At 36.0% G+C, this 26962-nt stretch overlaps 1 protein-coding gene across 1 annotated transcript in view; it reads left to right on the top strand.

Moving 5' to 3' along the window:
• Positions 1 to 26962, top strand: part of LOC306870744 (transmembrane protein 8B-like) — a gene marked incomplete at both ends in the record, with an annotated part of 118208 nt that overhangs the window by 72919 nt on the left and 18327 nt on the right. Inside the window, one exon of the mRNA XM_079418167.1 lies at positions 18964 to 19343. Coding sequence (XP_079274293.1) covers positions 18964 to 19343 — 380 coding nt within the window. The remainder of the gene's footprint in view (positions 1 to 18963; positions 19344 to 26962) is intronic.

Genomic DNA, 26962 nt, shown 5'->3' with positions numbered 1-26962 from the left:
TCAAAGGTTAAGGGAGTTTGGTAGTGGCCCTACGACACAGAATTGAATGTAATTAGTGAAGCAAAAAACAAAAAAAACAAAATGCTTGTTACATTTCATAAAATATTGTATACATATAATAAACAGTATATGCAATATGTAATATTACATATTTGTACACATACACAGACACAATGTTAAATAATATGATAATCAAATAATCGGCATTACATTATCTGGTAAATATTTACTTTTTTAAGTTATTATTTCACAGACATGCAGGTTTTTGCTGTTTAAAACTACTGTAATTCTGCACAACAATATATATTGTTGCATATGAAAAACCTAGCTATACATGTATTTTTCATGCTATTAAACGTAATAAATTTCACATGTAATTAAACCATGTTTTTCACTAGTTAGGCTATCACGTCACCTTGAAAGCTGCGCCTGGTGGCCATTGTATTTTTTTGTTTCTTTTTTTGTTTTTTATACAGAAAATTGTTTTTTTAATACACTCATTGTCTAGACTTGTCAACCAGAAAGCCCAGGCTTGCATAACACTTTTGTGGTGATTTGTTGTCAGACAATGGTAAGCATTTATTGTTGAAATGCAAAATGTTTTTCATAAATGTTTTGTTTCTGTTGATGTTCTTTCGGGTTACTGTTGATGTCTTGGTTTGCTTCGCTAATGTTACTGAGTCGAGTCCCATGGGGCCACTGTGGGAAATTTAGGAAATCTTAATCCCAGCTGCTAAAATAAAATGGATCAGTCTCACTGTTTGTCATTAGGGCACATTGTGAAACATGAGTGCATTATTGTGTATTTAAAACATTTCATGTACACTAATTTTGTTTGACCTGGAGAAACACATACAAGCAGAAGTCATCTTATTCATATGTTAATTTTGCCATGCCATTAATTTTGTTTTCTTTGATTTATTATTTTTGTTCTAATAAACACGGGGGTTTGTTTTCTTCATTTTACAGAAGCTCTATATTGTGCAGTGATGTGTACAAAAGCATTCATCTCCTTCACCGCCTCTCTGATTGAATGTTTTTTTTTTTTTTTCTCATGGACACAGTAACCTCAAAAGCCTGCAATCATAATTTCCTCAGGCCATTCATGTGGATTCCTTAAATTCATTTTCATAATTAGATGACATGCCATTGAATAATTAAAATGTGTAATGAAGGTTCACGATTTAAATTATGGCAACAAAGCTCATTCCTCTCCTCCAGCAGCACAACAGTTTGAGTTGTTAATACTTAAGAGAACATTATTTGCATATCACTGGACTGTCACGCTTGATTTAAAAAGGAAGAGCAGAGCGTTAAGTGTATAGTCAAAATTTTAACATTGAAGCCATGCATACACATTAAATAAGTGCACTTAGCGATTTTTACAAATAAAAACATTAATAGTTTTTTTGACAAGACATGAGATGAAAACTCATATTTACACCAATAGTACTAATCAAAAATGTCTTGATGGATTTGTTTATGAAAAACATGCTGCCTTTCACTTCAAGATGTTAATTGATGGACTGGAGTCATCAATTATTGTGATTTTTGTATCGGCTGTTTGAACTCTCATTCTGACGGCACCCATTCACTGTAGAGGATCAAGTGATGTAATGTTAAGATTCTCTAAATCTGTTCCTATTAAGAAACAAACTCATCCATACCTCGGAAACAAATTTTCATTTTTGGGTGAACTATTCCTTTAATAAGCTAAATGAATGCATGGTATGTGTCAGTTTAAAGCTCAAGACCACTGGGACAAATAAAAGTCAATGAAACATAAAGCAAATATTACCGACTGCACCTTTAAAAATAAACATAAACAGACAAGACTGATAGTCATTCTCTTTATTCTTCTGTTAATGAAGCAAAAGGCACTTGGTCAGCAGGCCGATATGTTGATATGGCTTCAGATAACCATTTTAATTACTCAATCAATTAGTGAAGTGAAGCAGGACTTTGGTAGTAACAGAAGACATTAGTTTCAGTAAACTAATTACCTGCTGTATGCTCAACACAGCGGGGAAAACAAGCTATAACAAAACCATCAGTGGATATTACAGAACTTATTTAATGCGGCAAATGGGGAAGGCCAGAATAAATGCTGAGCTTTTCCAATAAAATCAATTGTATTGATGGAAATGTCTCAGAATTTTATGACTGTTGTAGCTTATTTTAGACATTGTTTGGTCTTAGAGTTATTGCTCTCATTCTTTCTTTTATCTTATTAAAAGCATAACCATAAACAGGCCACCTGATAGGGCTAAAAAGCAACATAAACCTTTCTAAAATAGTGAGTGATGTGCCTCTTAAACAGAATAAGATGGCAAAGTCGTTATAATGCCATTACTAGTTTATGTCTCGTAATATGACGTCATGCAACAAAAGTGGTATCAGGACAATTTGTACTGATCAGTTTTATGTTTTATTTAGGTATTCATTTCTTCTTATATTTTCAGAAATGCATGATGTTTTTGCATGATGTTTGTTGACTGTGCTGTATGTTTCTTCATTCTATAGTTAGTCAATATGGAGATATAATTGTGGGTATAAGTTTTGGTTTTTACACCAACTCATCCAGTCTTCAGTGTCACATGATCCTTCAGAAAATATGCTGATTTAGGGCTCAAACATTTATTTTGAATGTTGAAAATGGCTTTTGTGGAAAGAACAGAACAGCATTTATAAGAAATAGTGTTTTTTTAAAAAAAGATTATTAAATGTCTTTACTGTCACTTTTGATGAATTTAATGTGTCCTTGAGGAACAAAAGTACTAATTAAAAAAAAAAAAAAACCCTTACTGATCCCACATTTTTGAATGGCAGTCTTACATGAATTATTCTTTATTATTAGTATGAATATGGTGTGTGGTGTGATTAGTATAATTTAGGATCCATAAGCAGTATGATGAATATGGAAGTATTTGAAAGCAGCATGAGCTGTTGTGTGGGAAATATGAGTGCCACAAAGAAGGCCATTCAGAAATGAAGTATGTCGTGGAAATTTCACCTCAGTGTGACTGGAACAGAAATTCACAGAATCTCATGATTGGTCACAATATATCCATCAAGTGTGATTTTGTTCAGATTTACACAGAATGTCTTGTTGCTATGTGCTTTCTAGTTTCCACAAAATAAAACTTAAATGAGTTTCATTGTGACACAGTGGTGTCCTGACAACAAGAAAATAGGAATTCATGCCTTGTTTTTTCAAACAACTTACATTCAAAGGAAAATAAGGCGATTATAGTTCATGCCATGCTGATGTGAATGTTTGGCTTGTAGGTTTGTTCGCTTTAAATGGCATTTTATGTGCCGCAGAATACTGAACACATCTTTAAACAGTCTGGAAATTTAAAGAACAAACATGCAACTCATGCAAACTCATGACCACCATAAAAAAATTTGTAATTCTTCCTCCTTAGCAGGCTCATTTCACTGGAGTCCAGATTAAAGCGCCTGTAATTAATAAAGAAATTGCTTATCACACCTTATGTGTTGCTGCAAGACTTTAAACTATTCCAAAAATAAAACTCTTAATTAGTGTGCCTTTTCTTTTCTTTTCTTTTCTTTTCTTTTCTTTTCTTTTCTTTTCTTCTTGATTATTAAATAAATTTCACTATTCTCCACTGAAGTAACAGCTAGACCAACAGAACAGCAAAAACATACAAATCAGTTAGAACAAGGGCCACTTGCTCCTTAATTAAATATTCATTGGCCGGGGTGCTGAAAAATAAAATTACACATGCCATGAACACAAAAAAATAAGGGCTTTCCAATTTGAGCATAGCAGAAAAGTTGATAAAGAAAGCACATGTGTTTTAGGCTGATAAGCCACCGTTTGACACTGGCCCTCCTGCCATTTATTGTTATGGCGGTGCATGGGTGAGAATTAAAAACAGGAAAGAAATTTTAATGGCCAAAAGAAGGAAAAGAAAAGAAGTCTAACCTTAAACAACCACGTCTCTGCTGGAGCCTGCGTCTCAGCTGGGGGAAAAAACTTCTGTGCGCCTGTTGACCCATCGTTATCAGGACTCTGTGGAATCAAAGAGCCAATTAAAAAGGATTTAGAGTGTGCTTCATTTCCCACTTATGTTAGTGAATAGCATGAGAAATATTGCGTGTGCCGTACCGATGCAGCACAGGCAGACGGGGAGAGCAGCAGACACGGACTGACAGGAGACTGCCTAGCAACTAAAACAACAGTTGAGTTTTGTTGTAAATATTCCATGAGTGATCTTGTGTCAAATAGCAGATGAAGGTGATTCATCTTCCCAAAATACTCTTGGTTTTTATCTTTTTGCCTCTTTGTGCCTGAACACTTCATGCATTAAACTTTAAAGCCACTCTGTGCAGACAGGCGTCCTGCATTAGCCTGCAAAGATATTTAATAATAACCCCATCCATCTTACGAGATAGAAGATGACCTTGTTTAACATTGTTTTGAGATAACGGTCAGATGTTGGGAAGAGCTTTTCATCCCCTCTGACAATAAACCTGGACAGGGATGATTGCTTTTTTCGGTATGGCACAGAAATTCCTGTAAGTAGTGTTGTCAGGAAGATGTCTACAGCGAGAGGAATTGTGTCGGCTACAGAAGGGCAGAGCACCTGCCTACACCCCTGTGTCTTGGTGGATCACAACACTGCATTTGCTAATCTTCTGGGAGTCGAGAGATAGTGAAAGCAGCAATTTCTCTGTGGATGTACGCAGTGTTTGTCCTAGAAAGCTTGAAAGCGTGTTTTCTCAACCTTTACATTGCTCTGCCTGTGACTAACGTCTTTTCAGCGAGAGTCCCTTGAGGACTGGAGTTTCCAGAATGTGGTAATATGATTTTCATTTATTACACAGCTCTGTGGAAAGCTTGACTCTTATTGGTCAGTCCTGGCGGTCAAATGACCTCAAATATTTCATATTTCACCATTGTTCATGCCAACACTGCTCTCATATCTCTTGTATCATGTTGCAAATTACTTATATTTAAAATAGGCCTAATATAATAAAAAAATTGGTGTTCTTTTTATAAGCAGAATATTTAAGATGAAGGACAAGATAATAACACATTTAAAACATAATAATAATAATTAAACTCCGATCTTTCCGATAATTAGTCTCTGCTTTGTATTGAAGTCTGTAAATTATCATACATTTCATCAGTGCCCTAGGAATCTGTCACCTCGGTGTTGCTAGTATCATGCTATGCATTTGAGGTATAGGAGGGCAAAAACTGTAAAGATGTTTTTGAATGTGGGTTTATTTTTTTAGAATAACAAAAGCTTGGTGGTAGAAACATTTATTTATGTCAGTATCCCTGCCAGTACCTGAAGTAATTTGTCATTTTCAATGTGTGTTGCTGACAGTGACAGATTCAGACTAGTTTTTACAGGATAAAACACTCGCTCTCTATTTATTACACCTTTTTTTTCAGATTGATGATCATATTGTCTTTCACATGTCCAAAGGTAGTACTCTTGTTTATAATGGATGATCTTCCTCCTTTGTAGCTCAGAGTATACAGTCACAGTACACAAGCTTTGTGATAAACTGTGAACACAACAGTAATTTCTGTCTATCTTATGTTAGCCTTAATGTCTCCATTATGTCCTTCAACGGTAAGAAATGTTGTTTCATTTTCTGTTGTCATGCCTTTAATACTTTCTCCTGTTGCAGTTCAGTATACAGAGACTGTTATTAAGCCATTTGTATGTTTATTCCCCAAAGTACCACAGCTGGTTAAAAATGTTAAAAATAGTAGTTTGTTTATTTAATTAAATCTAATTAAATTGATTTATTTAAACATAGTGAAAATTATTTTGATGAGTTCTGTTGGCATTAATGTTAATCATTAGATAAGCTTAATATTGTGTGTACTTCTAACTCAAATTTCCATGTTATTTATTCTTTTTATTTAAAATAATTGGAACAATGACATTGTACTGATGACTTTGAGATGTGGGTAGTGGTTTTCTAGTTCCCAATATGCCTTAGACCCTTTAAAATACATAAAAGAGTTATTGTGGGGACATTTCCATGCCCCGAAACATGACGTGGCATGCCGAAAACAAAACATAATTGGTTGCTTTACCTGACAATCATGTGGCTTATGCGGTCCTTGGCCATTCAAAGCTGCCAAGGTTCACAGACCTTCTTCCATCAGTCTGGAGGTGTGGGTACACGAGACTAATGCTAATTTGACTCCATATCCAAATCCAGTACTACTTGTTCAAATAACTATGGTAAGATACATTTAGGATACATTTTAACTGAAATAGATCAGATTAATTGTTTACTGAACCACAACTCAATTAGTTGCTTTTTTTGATCAATCAACTTATTTTTTTATTTTTTATGTAGTTTGTTGGTTATATACACTGCCCGTCCAAAAAAAAAAAGTCACCACCTGGATTTAACTAAGCAAATAGGTAAGATCCTCTAATTGGATAATTACTGCATGGATGATTATGTTATGTGCCCAAAGAATGAGGTCAGCTGACTACCTGAATATACTGAATGACCAGGTTATTCCATCAATTAATTTTTTCTTCCCTGAAGGCATGGGCATATTCCAAGATGACAATGCCAGGATTCATCGGGCTCAAATTGTGAAAGAGTGGTTCAGAGAGCATGAGACATCATTTTCACCCATGGATTGGCCACCACAGAGTCCAGAGTCAGACCTTCACCCCATTGAGAATCTTTGGGATGTGCTGGAGAAGACTTTGCGCAGCGGTCCGACTCTCCCATCATCAATACAAGATCTTAGCGAAAAATTAATGCTACTCTGGATGGGAATAAATGTTGTGACATTGCAGAAGCTTATCAAAATGATGCCACGGCGAATGCGTGCCGTAATCAAAGCTAAAGGCGGTTCAACAAAATATTAGAGTGTGTGACTTTTTTTTTGGACGGGCAGTGTTTAGATAGAAGAATTTAAACAAACTGTTGCATTACTTTTTGTTGAGCCAAAAAGTCTGGTTCTGTAGCGCTATCAACATGAATCTGTTTGTTTTAAGCATCCCAGCCACCCCGTAAGAGCAATATTGACTCATCCAGTGGTGCGACAGGATTATACGGTATGTTTGTTGGACCAATGGCAGACGGGTGGAATGTGTGTGGGATCTCGTTCGAAAACTGCAATTCTGTTTGTGGTGCAGAAATACACCATCAAATTAGAAGGTAGTTACTGGTTACCTGTTTGACAGCGTTATTTGGTACCCTTAGTCATCTCTGCCGGAGACTTGAGGACTTTGAGAAATTGAAGGAACTTCAGGTTAAGATTTCAATGAATTCTGAATCAAGTTGGCTACACAAGGGTATGTTTTTATCAAAACTCCCACTCACAACGCAAAAAGAAAACACTTGTGCTTGTTAGTCACTGGTTGCATTTTTAACCACTCTGTGCTTTTAGTGAGTGTGAATAGAATGAACATCACAGTGGGCTTGACGCATGTTCCACAGAGGACCAGAGCTTCTGTGAGCTCAAGACCTCAGTCACAGTATGCACATACAGAAGAGTTTGTGGAGGGCAGAACACTTCAAATCCTCTGTAGCAACTAAGGCTTTTAACAAGTGACTGGGAGCTCAGGTTGAATGTTGTTGTGAATGCGGCAGACAGTTTCTCAGTTCCTCTCTTGTTTTCCTCTAGATTGCCGAGGTGTTGCACTTCCTCCTCTTTTGATCTGGATTGTCATGTTCTGTTTGTTACAGACATGCTTTCATCAGTGGATTGTGTTTTAATTTGGAAATAACAGGAGAAGTTTTTTTCATTTGTTATAGTGTTGACGCATGTACAGTGGTTTGAGGTTTTCAGACACGTCCTTCCATAATACACCTGGTAGCTCAGAGACCTTGAAATTGTGAAGTATACTTTGAAGTGCAAGTGTCTGATGTTGTACAATAGGTGCTATCAGTGGAATAAGGGAAGTATTGTTCTCCTTCTCAACACAAGGCTGGAGCCCATTGTACAGCTGGAAAGGTACATTGGGCTTCCTCAAAATGATTCCTAATGCAAGCCTGGGGCAAGGGCTTTTCATGTCCTTTACTCTTGAAGAATATGGAAAAACCACGTTGAAAGTCAGTTTTCTATACGTCATACATGACAAAGGCAGCTTTTACACCATACATGTCTTTCTATAGCATAGCAGTAATAGTAAAAAAAGTAAATGGACTATAGTTGTAATTATACCTGTGATGGTAAAGCTGAATTTTCAGCAGCCATGCATTTTTTCAGGATTCTTTTAGGTTTTTTAAAATAGCATTTATTTAATAGAAATAGAAAGACATTATAAATGTCTTTACTGTCACTTTTGATCAATTAAATGTCTCCTTGGTGATTAACAGCTTGTGTGTGTTTTTGTGTGTGTGTGTATGTATATATATATATATATATATTAGTCTCAGAGATGGTTTTGTCTGAATTTTGTTGGAATTGAGTCTGAGGAATTGTTTGAATGATGAATTTTCAGGGAGTGTTTGGCAGATAATCAGCATTGCTCATGGCATACTACATTTTAAAATCTGAAAATCTTTCAAGTCCTCATTAACAAGCTTTCCTTCTTTCTTTCACACATTTTTGTGTGTGATGTGCCTGCCAAATCTGTATAGTGTCAAACAAGTGTCTTTTATTGATCTTTCCTCTATAAGATTGTACTCTTTTACTCAGCATCAAAGTCAAATGTTTTCAATTTGTGAATTTCTGGTGTGGAACATTGTATGTGTGCTCTTCTGAGACACCTTTAAGCCTGACAAATTATATCTTGCAATGATGCATTGTGGTAATTAATAATTACAACAGATGGTGATAGATTTTGATGATGAAATTAAAAATACAGTAAACTGTTCAGATAAGAACATCTGCTATTTCTGAAAATCGCCTCTTCATCAATATTTTACATTTTCTACCAATGAAGGCTACCATAAATGGTGTTCATTCATCTGTTCATTTTCTGACTCTCAAAACCTTCGGAAGTACATCAGTTGGAATGTTTTTTATTCGATTCTGTTATTACAGAGTATGATGAAGCTTTTGATCTTGTCTCACATATTGTGGTATTTGTTGAAAAGCAAATTGGTTTTTAAAAGAAAATAGATTTACATTTGAATACAGCTTCAAGGTCCTCAAGTTTAGTTTGTACCTACAGTATCAATGTTGAGGAAATAATGGTACTTAAGTAAAAGAAGAACCTTTTAATTTTCTGCAGAAGAGAAAGGCGTCTGTGCAAGCCTCCTGTTCGATATGCTCTCTTAAACCTTTCCCTTCTCATAGAATAGTTACCATAGCAATACAGCAGGAGTTATTTCCTCTCTCCTCTGTTTTACTTGACCTCCACCAGAGGCCATCTCAGAAGGGGACCTAGATCACCTCTGATTCTGAAGAGAGACCCCTGCATAATTTCTACTGTAGTACAGTCATGTGTATCATAGATGCACCCAGCCTCATGATTGGGGGTGTAACTCTCTCTGGCAGGAGTCTGGGGGAGGAATATGCTTGAGGAACATGTACCAACCACCCACATCTCATCTGTCCACTCCTCTCATTCATCTCCGCATTACGCTGTGGGAGTGTAATGAACGTCTCAGCTTGTGCTCAACTGTAAGATCTGACCTTTTCCGCTATTTCTGAAACAGCGTTGTTTCTATACTTATATTATGCTGTGCTTGTGGTTTTCACATTAATCATACCCAGTGGGTGCAGCACTGTGCATACCCAGTGGGTGCAGTGGGTTGATGAACCGATAGATAGATAGATAGATAGATAGATAGATAGATAGATAGATAGATAGATAGATAGATAGATAGATAGATAGATAGATAGATAGACAGACAGACAGACAGACAGACAGACAGATGCATGAATGGATAGACAGATGCATTGATAGATGGATGGATTGACAGATGGATGGATGGACAGAGACAGATGAATAGAAAGTAATACGGACAGACATCGGTGGATGTATAGATAGTCGATTTTGAAAGTATGTAGTTTTTCAAATCCCTAATGGATGGATGGATGGCAATATGAAAGAAGGAAAAGAAATGAGTGCTCAGTAGCCCAGCAACCTGTTTCCTCAGTAACAGATATTGCCTTGTTAATCTCAGTGACATTATTCACTCTTTTCACACTGCATTTGAATCAATACAGACCCAAGCACACTGTCATTAGAACGAAGTGGGTGCACACCAAGCTTTATTGGTGCTCCATGTAGTAAGAGAGACCACGAGGAAGAAAAACAGAAACAATAGCATGGTGGACAGCCTTGGCAGAAATGACCGCTCGCTCCATCAGAGATGCACAGATAATGGAGTCATTTCAGTAACTCAGCATGATGTTTTCTTTGTTTTATTTGTTTTTCATCATCACTACACAAACCTTTTGACCTTTTTGTGTGCTTTTACGATTGACTTGTTGCAAAAGACTGAGGACTAAAGTGAAGGATGAAGTGAAGAATTTATGATAAAATTAATCTATAATACACCATCATTCATTGAACACTAAATCTTAATTTTTAACTTCAAGAACTCACATGAAACAAACACATTTATTAGCAGAGGTGAGTGCAATAAATTCAATGTTACATAACAGTACAGGATTATTCTCCCAGGCACTCCATGTCTCACACATCTCCACTAAATTGTGCAACATTTGATCATACATATTAGCAGTGCCATTAAAATGGTACTCAACTAAACTGAGCCTGCATTAGCCGTAAGCACTAGTTAAGAAGTGAAACTTTGATCCAACTTGGTCCCAGAGAGGAAATCTCGGGGCCCTAGAAGGCAGTTTTGCATGCATTTACATCACCATATGCTGGGTTCACGAAACGGTCGGAAGCCAAACTTGTTGAAGCTGAAGTTTGTTCCCAGAAAGTGTAATATTAGGCCTTGGTGATCCAAAGATAACGCCTCAGGAAATGCATTCTAGAAACATCTGACAAAAATACCTCTTCTTTGTTTTACGTTCGGTTGTGATTCTGACATTGAGTGAGAAATGAACAAATATTTGCTGACAGTCACAAGTGAACAACATGGAGGAGTTTGTTCGCAGCGATCTGATGGCAGTACATTGCTGCAAAAGCTCTGTGCTGGCTTCAGTGTCAGGGTCTGTAGGTCTCCAGGAGTGGATTTCATGAAAAATACATACTTACTACATATAGGCCGCCTACTGCTTGTGCTTTTCCTGAGGATTTTTTCCCTCTGCTTGACAACGTCATGTCAGTCTGTCAGTATCAAAACACTTTTAACTGTTGTGAGGCCCTCAAGAGAGACGTGTTACTGCAGATGAATTCCGCTTAATCTCCGAGTGAATATCCAGTGGGAGGCGAAGAACTTTTTTCCCATTGTGTTTAAAGGTACCTGTGAAAAGCTGCACTGAATGTAGCCTCCCTTGATGAATACATCACACAGCTTATAAATCTTTTATGTGCCCACAGAGCTGTTGATAAAAGCAGCCTGTACATAACAGCCCATATGTGTAGGCTGTGTGTGATTTGGCTAGCATGGCTGTGGCTAACATGGATTGCATTTGACCCTAAAACACAAATTCCATTCCTTCTGAGCATATTGATATGAAAAGAAACGCCTTTTCCTTTCTGTTTTTGCTTGTAACTAGCTTTATATACAGTACTGATATCCCTGGAAATAAGACTTGTTCACATTTGGTTATTTGCAGATGTGCACTTTTGGCAAAAAAAAATAAATAAAAAAAAATAAATCAGATCGTGTATGCCATACTAGTATTACCCTGCTATGTATTCTTGCTTTTTTTTTTCTTATGATGTATTTGTGTTTATATACACTACCATTCAAAAGTTTAGTGTCAGTCCTTTTTTTGATGGAAAATAATGTTTATTCAGCAAAGATGCATAAAATTTATATTGAAATTACAGTAAATACATTTAAAAAGATTTGTATTTCAAATAAATGCTGAACGTTTTAACTTTCAAATCACTATTTCCACAAAATGTTTTCAACATTGATAATAATAAGAAATGTTTGTTGATCAGTAAAGCAGCATATTAGAATGATTTCTAAAGAATCATGTGACACCGAAGACTGGAGTAATGATGCTGAAATTTCAGCTTTGCATCACAGGAATAAATCCCGAAATATATTCACATAAAACAGTTATTTTACTGCATTTATTTATTAAATAAATATGCGCTAATGGAGCATAAGAGACTTTCAAAGATTAAAAAAAATGACTCATCCTAAACTTGGTAGTATTTATTTGTTTATTTCTGCACACTAAATAAAAAGTATAAATAAAAGGCTTACAAAATATATATAAGATTCTCAGTTTGTTTCTCAGTGTCTGTAATGATTTCCCTCATCCTGTGGTGAACAGTTAATATTATTTGTGTGGAGATCATCATCATCTTGATAACACATGACAGTGTCATCCCATAAATCATCTACAGTTTGATTGGTGTGTAACTACTGTAAACTAATTTAGTGCAAATCCATCATAATCGAAATTGTTTTCCACATTTGTTTTCCTCAAACATCAGGGAACACTGGATTGTGTTGATCTATTTTCAGAAATGCAAGTATACATAGAGTTATATATTTTCATGTGAAACTTTTGCCAGGAAAGCCACTTTGACATAGTTATGTGCTTATTGGGTGTTTGGTTGCTAGGTAACCATCTCTTGACAAAGAAATCTCTGACACTTTCCCTTTATATTGTTCCACATCTAAATCTAAATAGACAATGGTAAGTTAGAGAATGAGTCAGGGATTCCTAATACAGTTCTAGCGTTATTTTCTCAGCCTGAGCTGAACGTATACCATAGACATATATAGATACCCTATTCGACCGCTCCAGGCATGTAGATGCGGCCGTCGTCTTGGAACAGTATTTTTGACGTCATTCACCATACTGTAGGTTCGCACAGACCCGTTGAGCCGTTCTGTGCATGATTGTGGCACCTTTTTTTTGAATATTCAGTGATTACTATGGTGAATGACGTCAAGTTTACCGCTGCAATATGGCGGATGGCTTACGTATAGTGGCCCATAGAAACAGTCGCTAATGAGGCATCTACGTATATATACCTATGCTGTATACAGCTAACCTTCAGCTGCGGGGCCTGTGGCCAAAAAGGTGCTGAATAGAGCACATGATGACACATCCTCATCCTGAACCAGATGGCATGTTCAAGTGCAAGCCCTCAAAGATGTCCATCATTGCTTTTGTCAGCAAGTATTATAATGTCATTTTATGGCAAAATAGATGTAATTACAGAGGAGCAAAAAGGGTTGATTTGATCAACGGTGAGGGCTTATAAACACTGCAGGATTTGCGTACTAATCAGGCATGCCAGGTTCTGTTGAGAAGTTTCTGCCTATTTCACCCTTCAGTGACAAATTGTTTACTTTAATTTTTGTTTTTGCTGCATGTTTAAGTTTGTGTGTGTGTGTGTGTGTGTGTATACATACAGCTTTCAAATGTTTGGGGTCTGTGTTTTTTTATGGTTTTCAGAGTAGTTTTTATACTCATCAAGGCTGTATTTATTTGATCAAAAATACAGTAAAACAGTAATATTGTGAATATTTGACCCTGGACCACAAGTAGCATGGCTATATTTGTAGCAATAGCCAAAAATACATTGTATTGGTCAAAATTATCGAATTTTCTTTTATGCTTAAAATCATTAGGATGTTAAGTAAAGATCATGTTCCGTAAAGATATTTTGTAAATTTCCTATATATTTCCTAATATTACAACTGCGCTAAGCATCGCTAAGGACTTCATTTGGACAGCTTTAAAGGCAATTTCCTCAATATTTTTTTGCACCTTCAGATTCCAGATTTTCAAATAGTTGTCTCTCGGCCAAATATTGTCCTATCCTAATAAACTATACATAAATTGAAAGCTTATTTATTCAGCTTTCAGATGATGTATAAACCTCAATAATAATAAAAAAGACTCTTGACTGGTTTTGTGGTCCAGTGTCACATATTATTTTAAAATATAATTTTAAAATGTGTTTTAGTGCTGTCAAACGATTAATCGTGATTAATCGCATCCAAAATAAAAGTTTTTTGCTTACATAATATATGTGTGTGTACTGTGTATAATTATTATGTATATGCAAATGCACACACATACAGTATATATTTTGAAAATATTTACATGTATATACATTCTTGGTTTCATGTTACACGTTACATGTTGGTTTCTGTTTTCCTGTTTACCCTTATTTAATCATCGTTTATTATCTCCACTTGTTTTGTATTAATCATCTAGTTTGCTCCTTTGTTCCCATTCCGTTATAAGTCCTCAGTTCTGCCCTTTACTTTGTCTCTGCTTGATGTTAATTAATGGAAAGTGAGTTGATGCAGATTAAAGTTCCTTTTGTTTGGTTATTCCTTCATCGAGCCTTTTCCTCTACAACCACAAGTCCGTAACAATATACATTTTTATATTTATATTCTTATATTTTATAAAAATATTTTTAATATATAAACATAAAATTTTTCTTAAATATATACATGCATGTTTTTGTATTGATATATACATAATAAATATACACAGTACACACACATATATTATATAAACAAAAACTTTAATTTTGGATGCGATTAGTCGAGATTAATAGTTTGATAGCACTAATTTGTTTTCTATGTGAATATATTGTAAAATGTACTATATTAATGACAGCTGAATTTTCAGCATCATCATCATTTCAGCATACTCCAGTCTTTATTGTCACATGATTTTTCAGAAATCATTCTAATATGCTGATTTGGTGATCAAGAAGCTTTTCTTATTATTAGCAATGTTGAAAGCAGTACTGCTTAATATTTTTGTGGAAACTCTGATACATTTATTTTTTATCAGGATTCTTTGATAAATAGAAAGTTCAAAACAGAATTAATTTGAAATTGACATCATTTGTAACATTATAAGTGTCTTTACTGTGACTTTTGATCAATTCAGTCAATATTTGATTTGATTAACTTTATTAATCCCAAAAGGAAATTCACATGTCACAGTAGCTCACCACAATAAATAGATAAAAAGAGAAAAATATACTGCACAATAAGGTATTTCATACAGCCCCCCTTGTTTCAAGCATAATAGTACATTCTACACCATGTTATACAAGTATACAATTTAAAATACTACATCAGTCATCTAATATGACATTGATTATATAACCTAATGGCTGTTGGTAAAAATTACTTTTTATATCGTTCCTTATGGCATCGGGGCTGAATTAATCTTGAGCTAAAAGTACTCACACATGCTTGAACTGTTCCATGAAGAGGATGACAATCTTGTTTCATTATACTGACCAATTTATCAGTCATTCTATCCTGTGCTATCGCATCAATAGCGGTCAACACACAACCCACCACAGAACCTGCCTTTTTTATCAGCTTATTGAGTTTATTCTTCTCCTTCTCTAGCAATCCCCCTCCCCAGCAGGTGACAGCATACAAGATCACAGATCTTCAACAGTGCCTGACACACTCCAAATGATCTGTCGCCTTAATAAGTGAATGCGACTCTCACCCTTCTTATAAACCTGTACTGTATTGTCAGACCAATCAAGCTTGTTATTCAAATATACACCCAGGTACTTATATGAAGTGACAATCTCAATTTGTGACTCTTGTATATTCACTGGCACCACTTTGTGAGGATATCTACTAAAATCAACTACAATTTCCTTGGTCTTACTAGCATTAAGCCTAAGACCATTCGTTTCACACCAGTCCACAAAACTCTTTAAAAGCTCCCTGTATTCACTCTCATCATGCTCCTTTATACAGCCAACAATTGCAGAATCATCTGAAAATTTCTGGAGATGACAGTTTTTGGAGTTGAACTGAAAATCTAAAATAAAGTAAATAAACAAGGAGCTAAAACCGTTCCTTGAGGAACACCACTGCTACACATAACTACTTGGGACACACAGTTATGCATCCTTACATACTGTGGTCTATTTGAGAGGTAGTCCATTAACCAACTGACCATAGTCTGGTGTAATCCAGCATTTACTAACTTATTCTTGAGTAATGCAGGCTGGATAGTGTTGAATGCACTAGAAAAGTAAAAAAAAATGTGATTCTAACGGTGTTACCTGAAGTCTCTAAATGACTTGGAGATTTATATAAACGATAGATAATTGCATCATCAACCCGAAAACCAGTTTTGTAAGCAAACTGCAGTTTATCCTCAGCAGCACACAATAACTGCTTAATATAATTTAAAACCAACCTCTCAAAAACCTTCATCAACTGAGCCGTTAAAGCTATTGGTCTATACTGTGAGAACTCAGTAGGATTAGTTTTCTTAGGGACTGGTACTACACACGATGTCTTCCATAAAACAGGTACCCTTTCTGTTTAAATTAATTAAAAAATTATTTAATTAAAAAATTAAGTAAACTATATGGTAGCATATATTCAATTATGTTTTGGTAACATATATAATTTGAATCTCTTCAGTGACATTTAATTACCCCACCCAGCAATAATCCACTTTTGAGCATGATGAGTTTTCTCATCAGGACAGTTTTTGGATTGTGGATGTGTAAAAAAAAAACTTAATCTAAGTGATGACCAGTGTTGGGTGTAACGCGTTACTAAGTAACGCGTTACTGTAATTAAATTACTTATCCACTGAAAAAGTAAAGTAAGGGATTACTGTTCATTTTTAGGTAATTTAATTACAGTTACTTATAAAGTACTTGCGTTACATACAGTAAATAATTTCAACAGTTCTAAAAGCAATATTGAATTTGAAATCTAAATTTACCGTCTAAAGATATTGAATGCAGCGGCTTTAACCCTCCGCGTGCGGGTGCGTTCACTTTCAGATTTTCCTGATTCACAGAGAAACCTTAAATACTCAAATCAGGGCCGGCACCAAGAGGGGGCATTCGCGGGCAGAGTTACGGTGCCCCCACTTTCCATCCTCTCCCCTTCTTGCTGAACGTGATCGTTTCGAAAGCGAAAGTGAAACCGGTAAAACAGCGCACATAAGAAAGCGATTGCACGCTTTAGCGAGCGTCAGAAACTGCACGCAATCACAGATTGCACGCTTCCCATCCCACCCCGAACCCCCACCACCCGCCACACACACAAAACGTGATTTGTGCCCCCCCCCCAGAAATTCAAATGCCCCTCTGATGGAGGTGCCCTGGCGCCGGCTCTGACTCAGATACATATAAGACTAAAATCAATAGAATCTAAAAATATTGAAGTGTCTACTTGACACTTGAACGAATTCAAATTAAAAACTAATGTTTCTGATTATGCAATCCGTATGAAACTAAAGCAAGGTACAGTCTTTCCCGTGTCTGAGCTCATTATATGCAGTTACCTGCGTGCATATGCCCTCACCTAGATACAAAAAAAAAGTAAAATATTAAGAAAAAAAAATCATCTAATATTCATCATTTTTGAAAGAAGACCTGCTATGAGAAATTTACCTCTTAAGAACAGCGCGATCGGACATTATGCAGCAGAGAAGATCATTTCTGTAATTTATTCTTTCCTACATTAGTTAACGTGTTATTTTGACATAAACCTGTACAGATTTTACTAGTTGGGCTTTTCCTGAACATCTTGCCAAACTGAAATGTATTGTTTAACTTTTAAGCCTTTTTGTTATTCAGATATTTTGCAGAGTATTTCTATTTGTTAACCAAAGGTGGTTACATTTATTTTCATAAAAATGTTTAAGTATTACAGTTGTTTTAAAGCTAAAAGGCTAAACTATTCTATGTTTGACTCGAATTGAAAGAATATAGAGTTTAATTTCTATTAAGGTTTATAGGGATTTTAAGATGTAGCCTAATTAGCGATTTGAATAATTAAGTTACTTATTGAGTAACTAAGTTACTTTTCAGATAGAGTAATTAGTAAAGTAATTTAAATACAATATTGATGAAGTAATTAGTAACTGTAATTAATTACTTTTTGAAAGTAACTTACCCAACACTGGTGATGACTATTGGAAACATTCCCTCATGACTGGCTCAATGGCTGGATGTAAAATGAAACTGAAAGAGTTTCAGTAGGAGAGCGAGATACGTACTGTAAGCGATAACACAGCAAACAGAGCTGGGGGGTAAAGAGACCTGGCATTTCAATAATGATATCATTTCCACCCGATTGACTGCATTTTGCAATAATCGTGGGTGAGAAGAGAAATATGACTGTAAAACTCCTGAGTCCTCAGTAGCATAACTGAACGTTCACACCCTGAGGCAATCAGGAAACAATGAGATATGTGGAGAATTTCCTTATTGTCCTCATCAGTGCCAATTAGTTATCATTCTGCAGCATTGTTTTGCAAATTTACATTTAATCAAAGTGTGTTCCATAATCCTGTCTAATTTGTTACGACAAAGCCCACAATTAAAGGATGTTAAGAACAATCATGAACTCGTTTTTATGTGTTTTGGGACGGACTGTTTTTGTATTGCAAAAAATCAGTCACCATTTGCATGAAGACTTTAAACTCCAAATACAAGGGTTTAAATGGCGTGTGTGTGGGGCATGAAAGTTGCATAGAGCTGAGAGACCTATAAAAGGAAATATGATAAAACGGACGTTCCCTTGGCCATTCTGTGGTCCTACATAAAACACAACACACACCCCACTCAGATCATTTCAGACTACATAGACGCTCAGCAATCATTTGGCCTGTCATCTCGCCGCAGACATCTAAGGATATGCATGAAACAGAAAAAAAGTATGTCTCTGCTGAAACGCTAGTTAGATCTAGCACAAAGTGGCAGGAATGACAGGAAGATGCTTTTAGCCCCAGAGTAACCTGAGTGGAGAGTTTGTGCTGTCAGCTTCAGTCAAGGGATTCATCAGAATTCAAGACATCTTCATTCTTATTTCACATCTCTCGTAACTAGCTCTACCTTCAAGTTTCTCAGTAGAAAACGTGCGCTGTCCCAATTTTAAACACCTCCTTTGATCTTTTCTCTGCAGACTGTTCCAAGCCCAGTGTCTCCAAGGGCTCCTCAGCCATGAACATGCCCCAGTCATTTGGCACTGCGATGGGTTTCTCTCTATCAGAGACCCTACCTGCTGCCAGCCTGCCTAACGTCCCCCAGAACGGTTCGGATCAAGGATCTCTGTTAACTGCTGAAGACAGCATAACTTATGTAGCACCCACGGCAGACACGAATAAATGCTGGCCCATCCGGCCAACGCTGCGGAATGAACTGGACACATTTTCAGTTCATTTCTACATCTTCTTTGGCCCCAACATCTCCATTCCTCCAGACCGGGCAGCAATATTTGCAATCAACCTAATGCCGGTGCTGGACAGCGGAGGCGTCCTCAACATGGAGCTCAAACTCAATGTGGTGAGTTGGTTTAAATCTTACCAAAATAGTTGTTTCTATCTAGTGCATAAAATTAAATAATAAATAATAAACAATATGAAAAGTATCTATTTGTATTTATTTGATAAATGCCACAATTTTTAATTGAAATTTGAAATGGAATGGTTGTATGATAAGCAATTCAATACAGTGATGATTGAGAAACGGTCCTCAAAACTTTGATGTATCATACATTATAATGTGATTTTCAAAAAAAATACCCAGTTATAATCAAAGTAACCAAAGATGATTCAGTCCAGTAAATCTTGAAATATACTAGCAATATAAAATGTATTGTTACATTTACTTTATAGAAACCAGTAAAGATTTCATAACAAAAAGACACTGTCATTTTATAATGATACTAAAAGGCCTTTTACTTGCTAAAAAAGGTATTTTCGCATGACAAAAGGCATTTGGTAGATTGTGTACAACATATTTTTAAGCAAAGTTTTGTTTATGTTGATATCTTATATCAAATTTTACAGGGTTAAAACTGGAAATACATAATGGTACTCATATACCATTTTTACTTTTTACAGTTTTATTTTTGTTTTTTTTTACGTTTTTACATTTTACATTTACATTCATGCATTTGGCAGACACTTTTATCAAAAAACAACTTACTGTACATTGCATTCAAGGTATTAATTTCATTGCTTCAGGCATTCCTTGGGAATTGAAGCCATGCCCTTGCCGTTGCTAATGCCATGCTATACAGTTTCAGCTACAAGAATACTGTACATACACTCTTTTACACTTTTACTTAGTTTATATCCTGGTAAACATTCAAAGAGCATTATTATAATTTTTTATTTTACCTTCTGAAATGTGTCTACTTTATGTTAGAACGGATTACCTTGTACCAGCCACCATGGTTCTTGTCAGAGCGAATGCATTCATAATCTGTAATACCCTTAAATCTTTGAGGGTATTACATATACTCGCTTAAAATCCATCAAAAAAGTATGATACCTCCACTCAAAATGGCAGAATAGGAGAGATTTTGCTTCATTATTTATTGTCCTAAATCTTTATTTTTCATTATCATAAATTTCAACAATTATCATGTCACAAGTCTCAGTACACTTCAGTCGTAGTGTAAATTCAGCTTCAGCAAAATCCATATATAATAAAATGGGACCTTGTCTACATTCTATATATATTTTTTGATGTTTCTGTTAAAAGAATATCTTTAATGCAGTGTTCTTCCATCTGCTGGAAAGATCAGGCGGTCGGTGAAGTACCCATTGGGACTCTGGTACCCAAATACCTTCGAAGGATTATGAATAATTCAGATCTTTACATTTTTCCTGAAACCAAGAGCTCTTATGGCATTTAACTGAGTCAGGGTTACGACTCAGGAGCTCTTCAGCTAAATTCTTGTGGGTGGCAGAGACTTGATGCACCATAGCCTGATTAATATCAAATGTTAGCAAGTGTCAGCCTGTTCTCACAGCATGAGAGGTGTAAAACTAAAAGGGGGATGGTTGCAAATGTCACTATTCTTGTTCGTCTCAGGTGCTTGGTGAAAGTGTTGGCTTCTAGTTGTTGATAATGTGTATCTGCCTTCATCTGTGTGTCACTTAAAAGTTTCTATGCCAAGTCCAAACAAACAGATGATGAACATGGACCTATTTATTAGTTGATATCTCACGCCTCCACTGAAAACCGTATTGAAGGCCACAGTTCTCTCAACAGCCTCCATTTCTCTCAGATTGAATTGATGCAGTTAATGGATGTTTCCTAGAGTGGCACTGAACAGGAAAAGGAGAGAAAAATGAGCTCTCTGTGGCAAAGGTTACTTTAAAGAGCCACATATGAGGCTTTCAGTAGCTGAAAGGTGGGATGTTTGGTGAACGCTGTGAGATGCCTGAGCGGTTATGACTGTATTGTTGAGGAGGGAGGGGATGATAGCTGGTGATGAAGAAGGGAGAGTGAGTGCTTGGTAACAGGTTTCTTGACAGCTTAAATGCCTGCGACTGCATTGGTGTGAAGAGTCATCACATAATGGCCCCATTTCCATTTCCCACAGTAGGTGATTCTTATCAAAAATTCAGTCTCTGAGAGCATAATACGACTTTTATTGAGGAGCTCTTGACTTGTGAAATATTTAAGTTCAAACATCTAAACAAAGTATAAAATTGTTTATCTTTACTCTCTTGGAGTTATATTCTGGGTTCAATGCAAGTTAAACTTAGTTGACAGCATTTGTGGCATAATGTTGATTTCAACACAAAAATAAATAAATAAATAAATAAATAAAATATAATTGGTTTGTCTCTTGTTTTCTTTAAAAATGTTTTCTATTTAAATATATTTTAAAATATAATTTATTCCTGTCACAGTAAAGCTAAATTTTCAGCAGCCATTACTCCAGTTTTCAGTGATACTTCAGAAATCATTCTTATGCTGCATATTAATGAAATATTTATTATGGTAAAACAGTTATATTTTAAAATTCAATTAAATATTTAATGCTTAATATTATTGTGGAAACCCTGATACAATTTTAAAATGTCTTTACTGTCACTTTGACTAATGGAATGCATCTTTGCTGAATGAAAGTACTAACAGAAACAAGCAAAAAAAAAAAAACTCTTACTGACCCCAATCTTTTGAGTGGTAGACCAACTTTACAGAAATTCTCACACTAAAATCATGTTAACTTAGAAATTGTGTATGTCTTGTGGCTGTAATATTGAAACAGGGAGTATTTTAACATTTATGCATTGGCCGCTTCTACTTTCATTGTACTGTAAGTTCCTCACTGTAATATCTTTATTTTTATATTTTATTTTACATTATACTTTTTTGACTTTATTATTATTATTATGTTTTTTTTGTGTGTACCAACATTAAGCCACACATGCTGTTGATTGAGTGGTTTTTTTTGTCAAGGAACTAAACTTCAAAAAAGTTCAAAAAAGTTTCTCTGCTCCACTTTTGGCTAAAATGGTTTGGATTATGAAGGAGAAAATTCAATTTCTCTTCTCAGCACTTTGGAAGGTAGATGAAGACTGGTAGTATTTTTGTATTTTACTGGCCATCAAGGGTATTTTAAAGGGTTTTTTAAAGGTAGACCACAGACCAAGCCTGTGACTGGGTGCCATGGTCATAAAGTAAATGACTTTCATCTTCTAGCCATATGCTGCCATCAGGGAAATATCTTGATAAGATGGCTAGATGATGGATGTCTGCTCCATTGACATATCTCAGGTTTATGAGCACCACACTTAATAGGAGCCATTCCTGTTTCTACCGGCAGGCACCTGGCCTCTCCTGGACTCAGGGCAAGTCATCAGAAAGTTGGACAGAGCAGACAATGGAAAAGTGAACTGTAGCGCAAAAAGTATATTATGGAGGAATAGTTCCCGACTGAGTTTTCCTCAAACAGAAGTCAGTAGGGGGGAAATGACATGGCTACACTGTTGGAAAGGTACACAACAGGTAATTGTCCTCAGGTTTGCATTATTTCTCTCAGATTGTTAGAAAGGATCTGATCAGTCCTAGATTCACCTCGCTGCCTTTCAGTTTCCACTCCTGATTGCATCATTAAGGGAAATCATGCCTTCACCTCAACACATAACTCAAAGGGAAGAACGAAACAAGAATGCTTCATGAGTCACTACATGTGGGATATGAACTAACCACCTTCAACTAGCGACCTCCAGCAACAACTACATCACACTGCCACAACTTTGACATCTGCTAAAAAGAAATACCACATTGAGTCAGCACAATCCATTATTGCTGTAGCTGTGACAGCATGGTTTTAAATAAAAAAAAATCCACTCAATTATGTTTTGTCATAGTGTTCTTAAGGTCAGGAGCCAAATTTGGTGAGATTTGAACAATTTATAGAAGGAGTAGCTCCCAAACTATGCTAAGAGCATAGAGTGTACAGTGTAGGACCATGAACGGTTCATACAGTATCAATAGGCCGAAGTTGTGATACACTGGCTAGGAATTATAAATGGGGTATTGCTGGAATTCTCATAACCCAAAACAGAAAAATGGGTGATCTTGTTTTATGTTTTAAACTGCTTATATGTTTACCGGGGTTACAATTACTCCTGGGTATTCGTAAGCAGACATTTCAAACTGTACATGTTAACCCTGGGCTAAAGGTGCAATGATATTACGCAGTGCCTGAAAGTAGTCCCCAGCTATATCGTAACTAATTACCTAGCTGGGGACTACTTTCAGGTGCCGCGTAATATCACTGCGCCTGCTGCACCCATGGTACGGCAGCAAAGTTCCTTGATTATTACGCCGGAATGAGAGTATAGTTCCTAGCCTTATCGGTCTAGAAAATTGCAACTTTTCGGTCAGTCTTAGTACACAATGTAATTACAGGAGAGTCAAGCTTTAAATAGGAAGATTATCGAAACTCTTTGGTAATTTTTGATGACTAAATGCAAACGGTCTAATCTGATTCAATGAACTATGCTAAGCTAAGCTAAAAGTGCTACCGCCAGACCCGGAGATTGGCTGAATGGATTCAAAAACGGTAAAACTCAAATGTTTAACTCTAGGGGAGTTGTAAAATGAGCCTATTTCCAAAAAAAGTGGAGTGTTCCTTTAAGCCAATATTAGCAATTTTCTTATAATTAAACATAAATTAAAACCACTGCAGGGTTTAATTGGAAGACCGCGAAGCTTGTCCTTTCCAGTCAGGAAAATATCACACTGAACGGTTCTAGTGGCACCCATTGGGTAGTATAACAATAATAAGAGTACTAGTGAATGCATAGCTGTCATAGAAGCTTCAGTGCTTGACCCCTAATGATGGCTTATCCTCATGTCAGGATCCACTCAGAACGGCAGCTTTGAAAAAGTCTCAAAAATACATTTTCTTTTAATGAAATGAAAGTGACAATTACTCAGAGAGCCAAAGAAATCAGCAACAGCACAAGTGGCATTACTGGCTTGTTTGATGAAATGTCTAAATTTTAAAAACCGATATAATAGCACTGATGCCCTGTACTGCCGAGATAATGGTTTTAGATATGATGTGCCTAAAGGCACTGCGTGGAGATTTCCCAAGTCGTTGTGTGTCTGCTCAAGCCTCTAGCCTGTAAGAAGTTGAATATATGGTCACTCAAATGATATTTGAATCAAATACTAAATTCAGACTTTAATTTCATCAATAGACTCAAATTCTCACAACAGCAATATCTGCAAGAACCGTTATTACATTTCCATACTAAAAAAGGGGCAATATTTAATGAAACAAGACAGTACTGTTATTTAGAGGTATTTATAGAGACATCTTTGAGTTAAATATGACTTGTCATTTTTGTTATGAGTGTCATCATTTTTGATCATATTGCACAAGACAGCTCTTTCTAGACTAGTTTTTCTTTTCATGTGTTTAGCATATACATTATTGGTAAAAAGATTGGGGTCAGTTAGATTTTTTAAAATGTTTTTGAAAGAAGCTTCTTGTGTCCATAAAGGCTGAGTTTATTTAAGTAAAAATACAGTTAAAACGGTAAAACTGTAAAATGTATTTTATTTGTATTTTCATTTTTTTTCTGCGATGGCAAAGCTAATTTTTTAGCAGCCAACACTCACGCTTTCATGAATAAAAAGTAGAAAAAAAATGTTTCTTCTTTTTTTTTTTTGAAAGACTGTCTCTTTTGTTCAATTATTGACTTACTGAACCCATGAATGATAATTAGCATAGATATATTTTTTTAACCTCTCAGAATTTTTGGACCTGCTTAATTGTAATTGGTTTAGCCCACCACTTTGGCAGTTTTTCTGACATACACATACACAGAGTCCTTTCGGCTCATGAGTTTGTCCTCAAGCAGACATGTATGGCTGACAGAATGCCAAGAGGTGAGAGCTGAGCCAGTGTGTTGGGCTAATGAGCTACAGTACAGGCCGGAGGATAGGAAAAGTGTGTATGTTTGTGTGTGAGGAAGCCCACCTTTCGTGAAGGTGAGTCTGTGTATCTGTGTTTGTGTGTGTTGAATCGTCCCCCCTCCGGCTGCTCTGAGTGGCTCTCATGGACACTTTGAGGTCAAGTCGGACTCAGGCCTGCCGACAGGTCTTAAGTGATTTCTGCAGGAACCAAGTGCTTGTTGCTCCCGAGGTAATTACGTCCTTCAAGTCTAAAGGCAGGCTGTGAATGTACCGGGTCCCTCAGAAGACATTTTAAAAACAAAGTCTGACAAACAAAAAATGTCAGCCTCGGGAGGACTAACAAAATAGCATAGTTGTAATTATTAAGCAAGGCAAACAGGACTGCAAAGTATTGCAAACGGAATGTGAATTGGATAGCATTTCAGTAAAAATTCAGTACAGGAAAAATCAATTGTTGCAAGACATACAGATAATGTTACAAATTACACTTAGAAGATTATCTTAACTTCTTATTTTACAATGGAATGACAACCAACATGTAGACTGATTAAGTAGCAGTTAATGTATGTTGGATACTTAATATGTAGGTTGCATATGTTTTAAATAATTAAATTCAATTAAATTTTTACTGAAGAAGATTTTTATTATTATTGTTGTTAATAATAATAATAATAATAATAATAATAATAATTCATTCATTAAACCTGTGACATGCACAGACTGTGCATTATTGCTTTAAAAAGCCATTTTTTAACCAACACTTTTTTATTCTAGATTATATTGTACAATAGCTTTGGAATAATAAAGATGCATTAGTAGTGTTTATTATGTATCCCTTTTCCCCAAGTAGGGCTCGCTGCAGTCCACAACATCTAGGGGGCGTGGTTGGATCCACATCTAGGGGGTGGAGATTGGTAGGTTTAGGGGTGGAGATGGGGTGGGTTTAGGGATCAGGGGGTGGAGATGGGTAGATTTAGGTAAATGTAAGGTGGGAGGAGTTGGATCTGGACCCAACCACGCCCCCTGGATCTTGTAGGCTGCAGCGAGACGCTTCTCCTTTTCCCTAATAAACTACAAAAGTAAGTGGAAAAGTTTCAAGTTGTAATGGGTTACGAGTAGTCAGAGGCTCTTATCAATTTACAAACATTTTCACGTACCTCTTAGATAACAACGCTATTGGGATACTTGCCATAGAGATTAAGTACTTGTGTGCAACTAATATCTTTCTTAGTGCTTTGGGAAGCCAGCCTGATTCTAATGGCACTGCATTTGAAAGACTTTGCAGTTAAAATACTTTTTTTTTCTTTTTATACTTCATTGACTAAAGATGAAAAGTTGAAAAAAACTTCAGAGTACTGTCACATGAAATGATCTGAAACAGACCTAAATTACTGGACCCCATCAGCTTTAAAGGAGAGCAGAGACACAGAGTGTTTTTTATCTGATTTACCTCGATTTTCCTCCCATCTGGGTGTCATTGTTCCTTTCTTGTTCTTCAATTTATTAAGCTCTCTGTGCTTCCCTAAATTAGATGTAATTCAGCCGTTTTACTCTGGCAGCATAAAATGCTTTCAGTTTGGCCAGTGTTTAAGCGCAGTCAATTAAATAAAATGTGCTACTTAATTTTATGTTTATTTTGATGCTTTGTATAATTTTATTTAGATTCATGCATTATCGCAAGACTGATGATACTTGAGAAAACAACACAATTGTGAGGGTGACAT

Source organism: Barbus barbus (assembly GCF_936440315.1).
Source record: "Barbus barbus genome assembly, chromosome: 6".
Classification (NCBI taxonomy): Eukaryota; Metazoa; Chordata; class Actinopteri; order Cypriniformes; family Cyprinidae; genus Barbus; species Barbus barbus.
The sequence above is the reverse complement of the archived record's forward strand: the minus strand, read 5'-3'. Positions and strand labels throughout refer to the sequence as shown.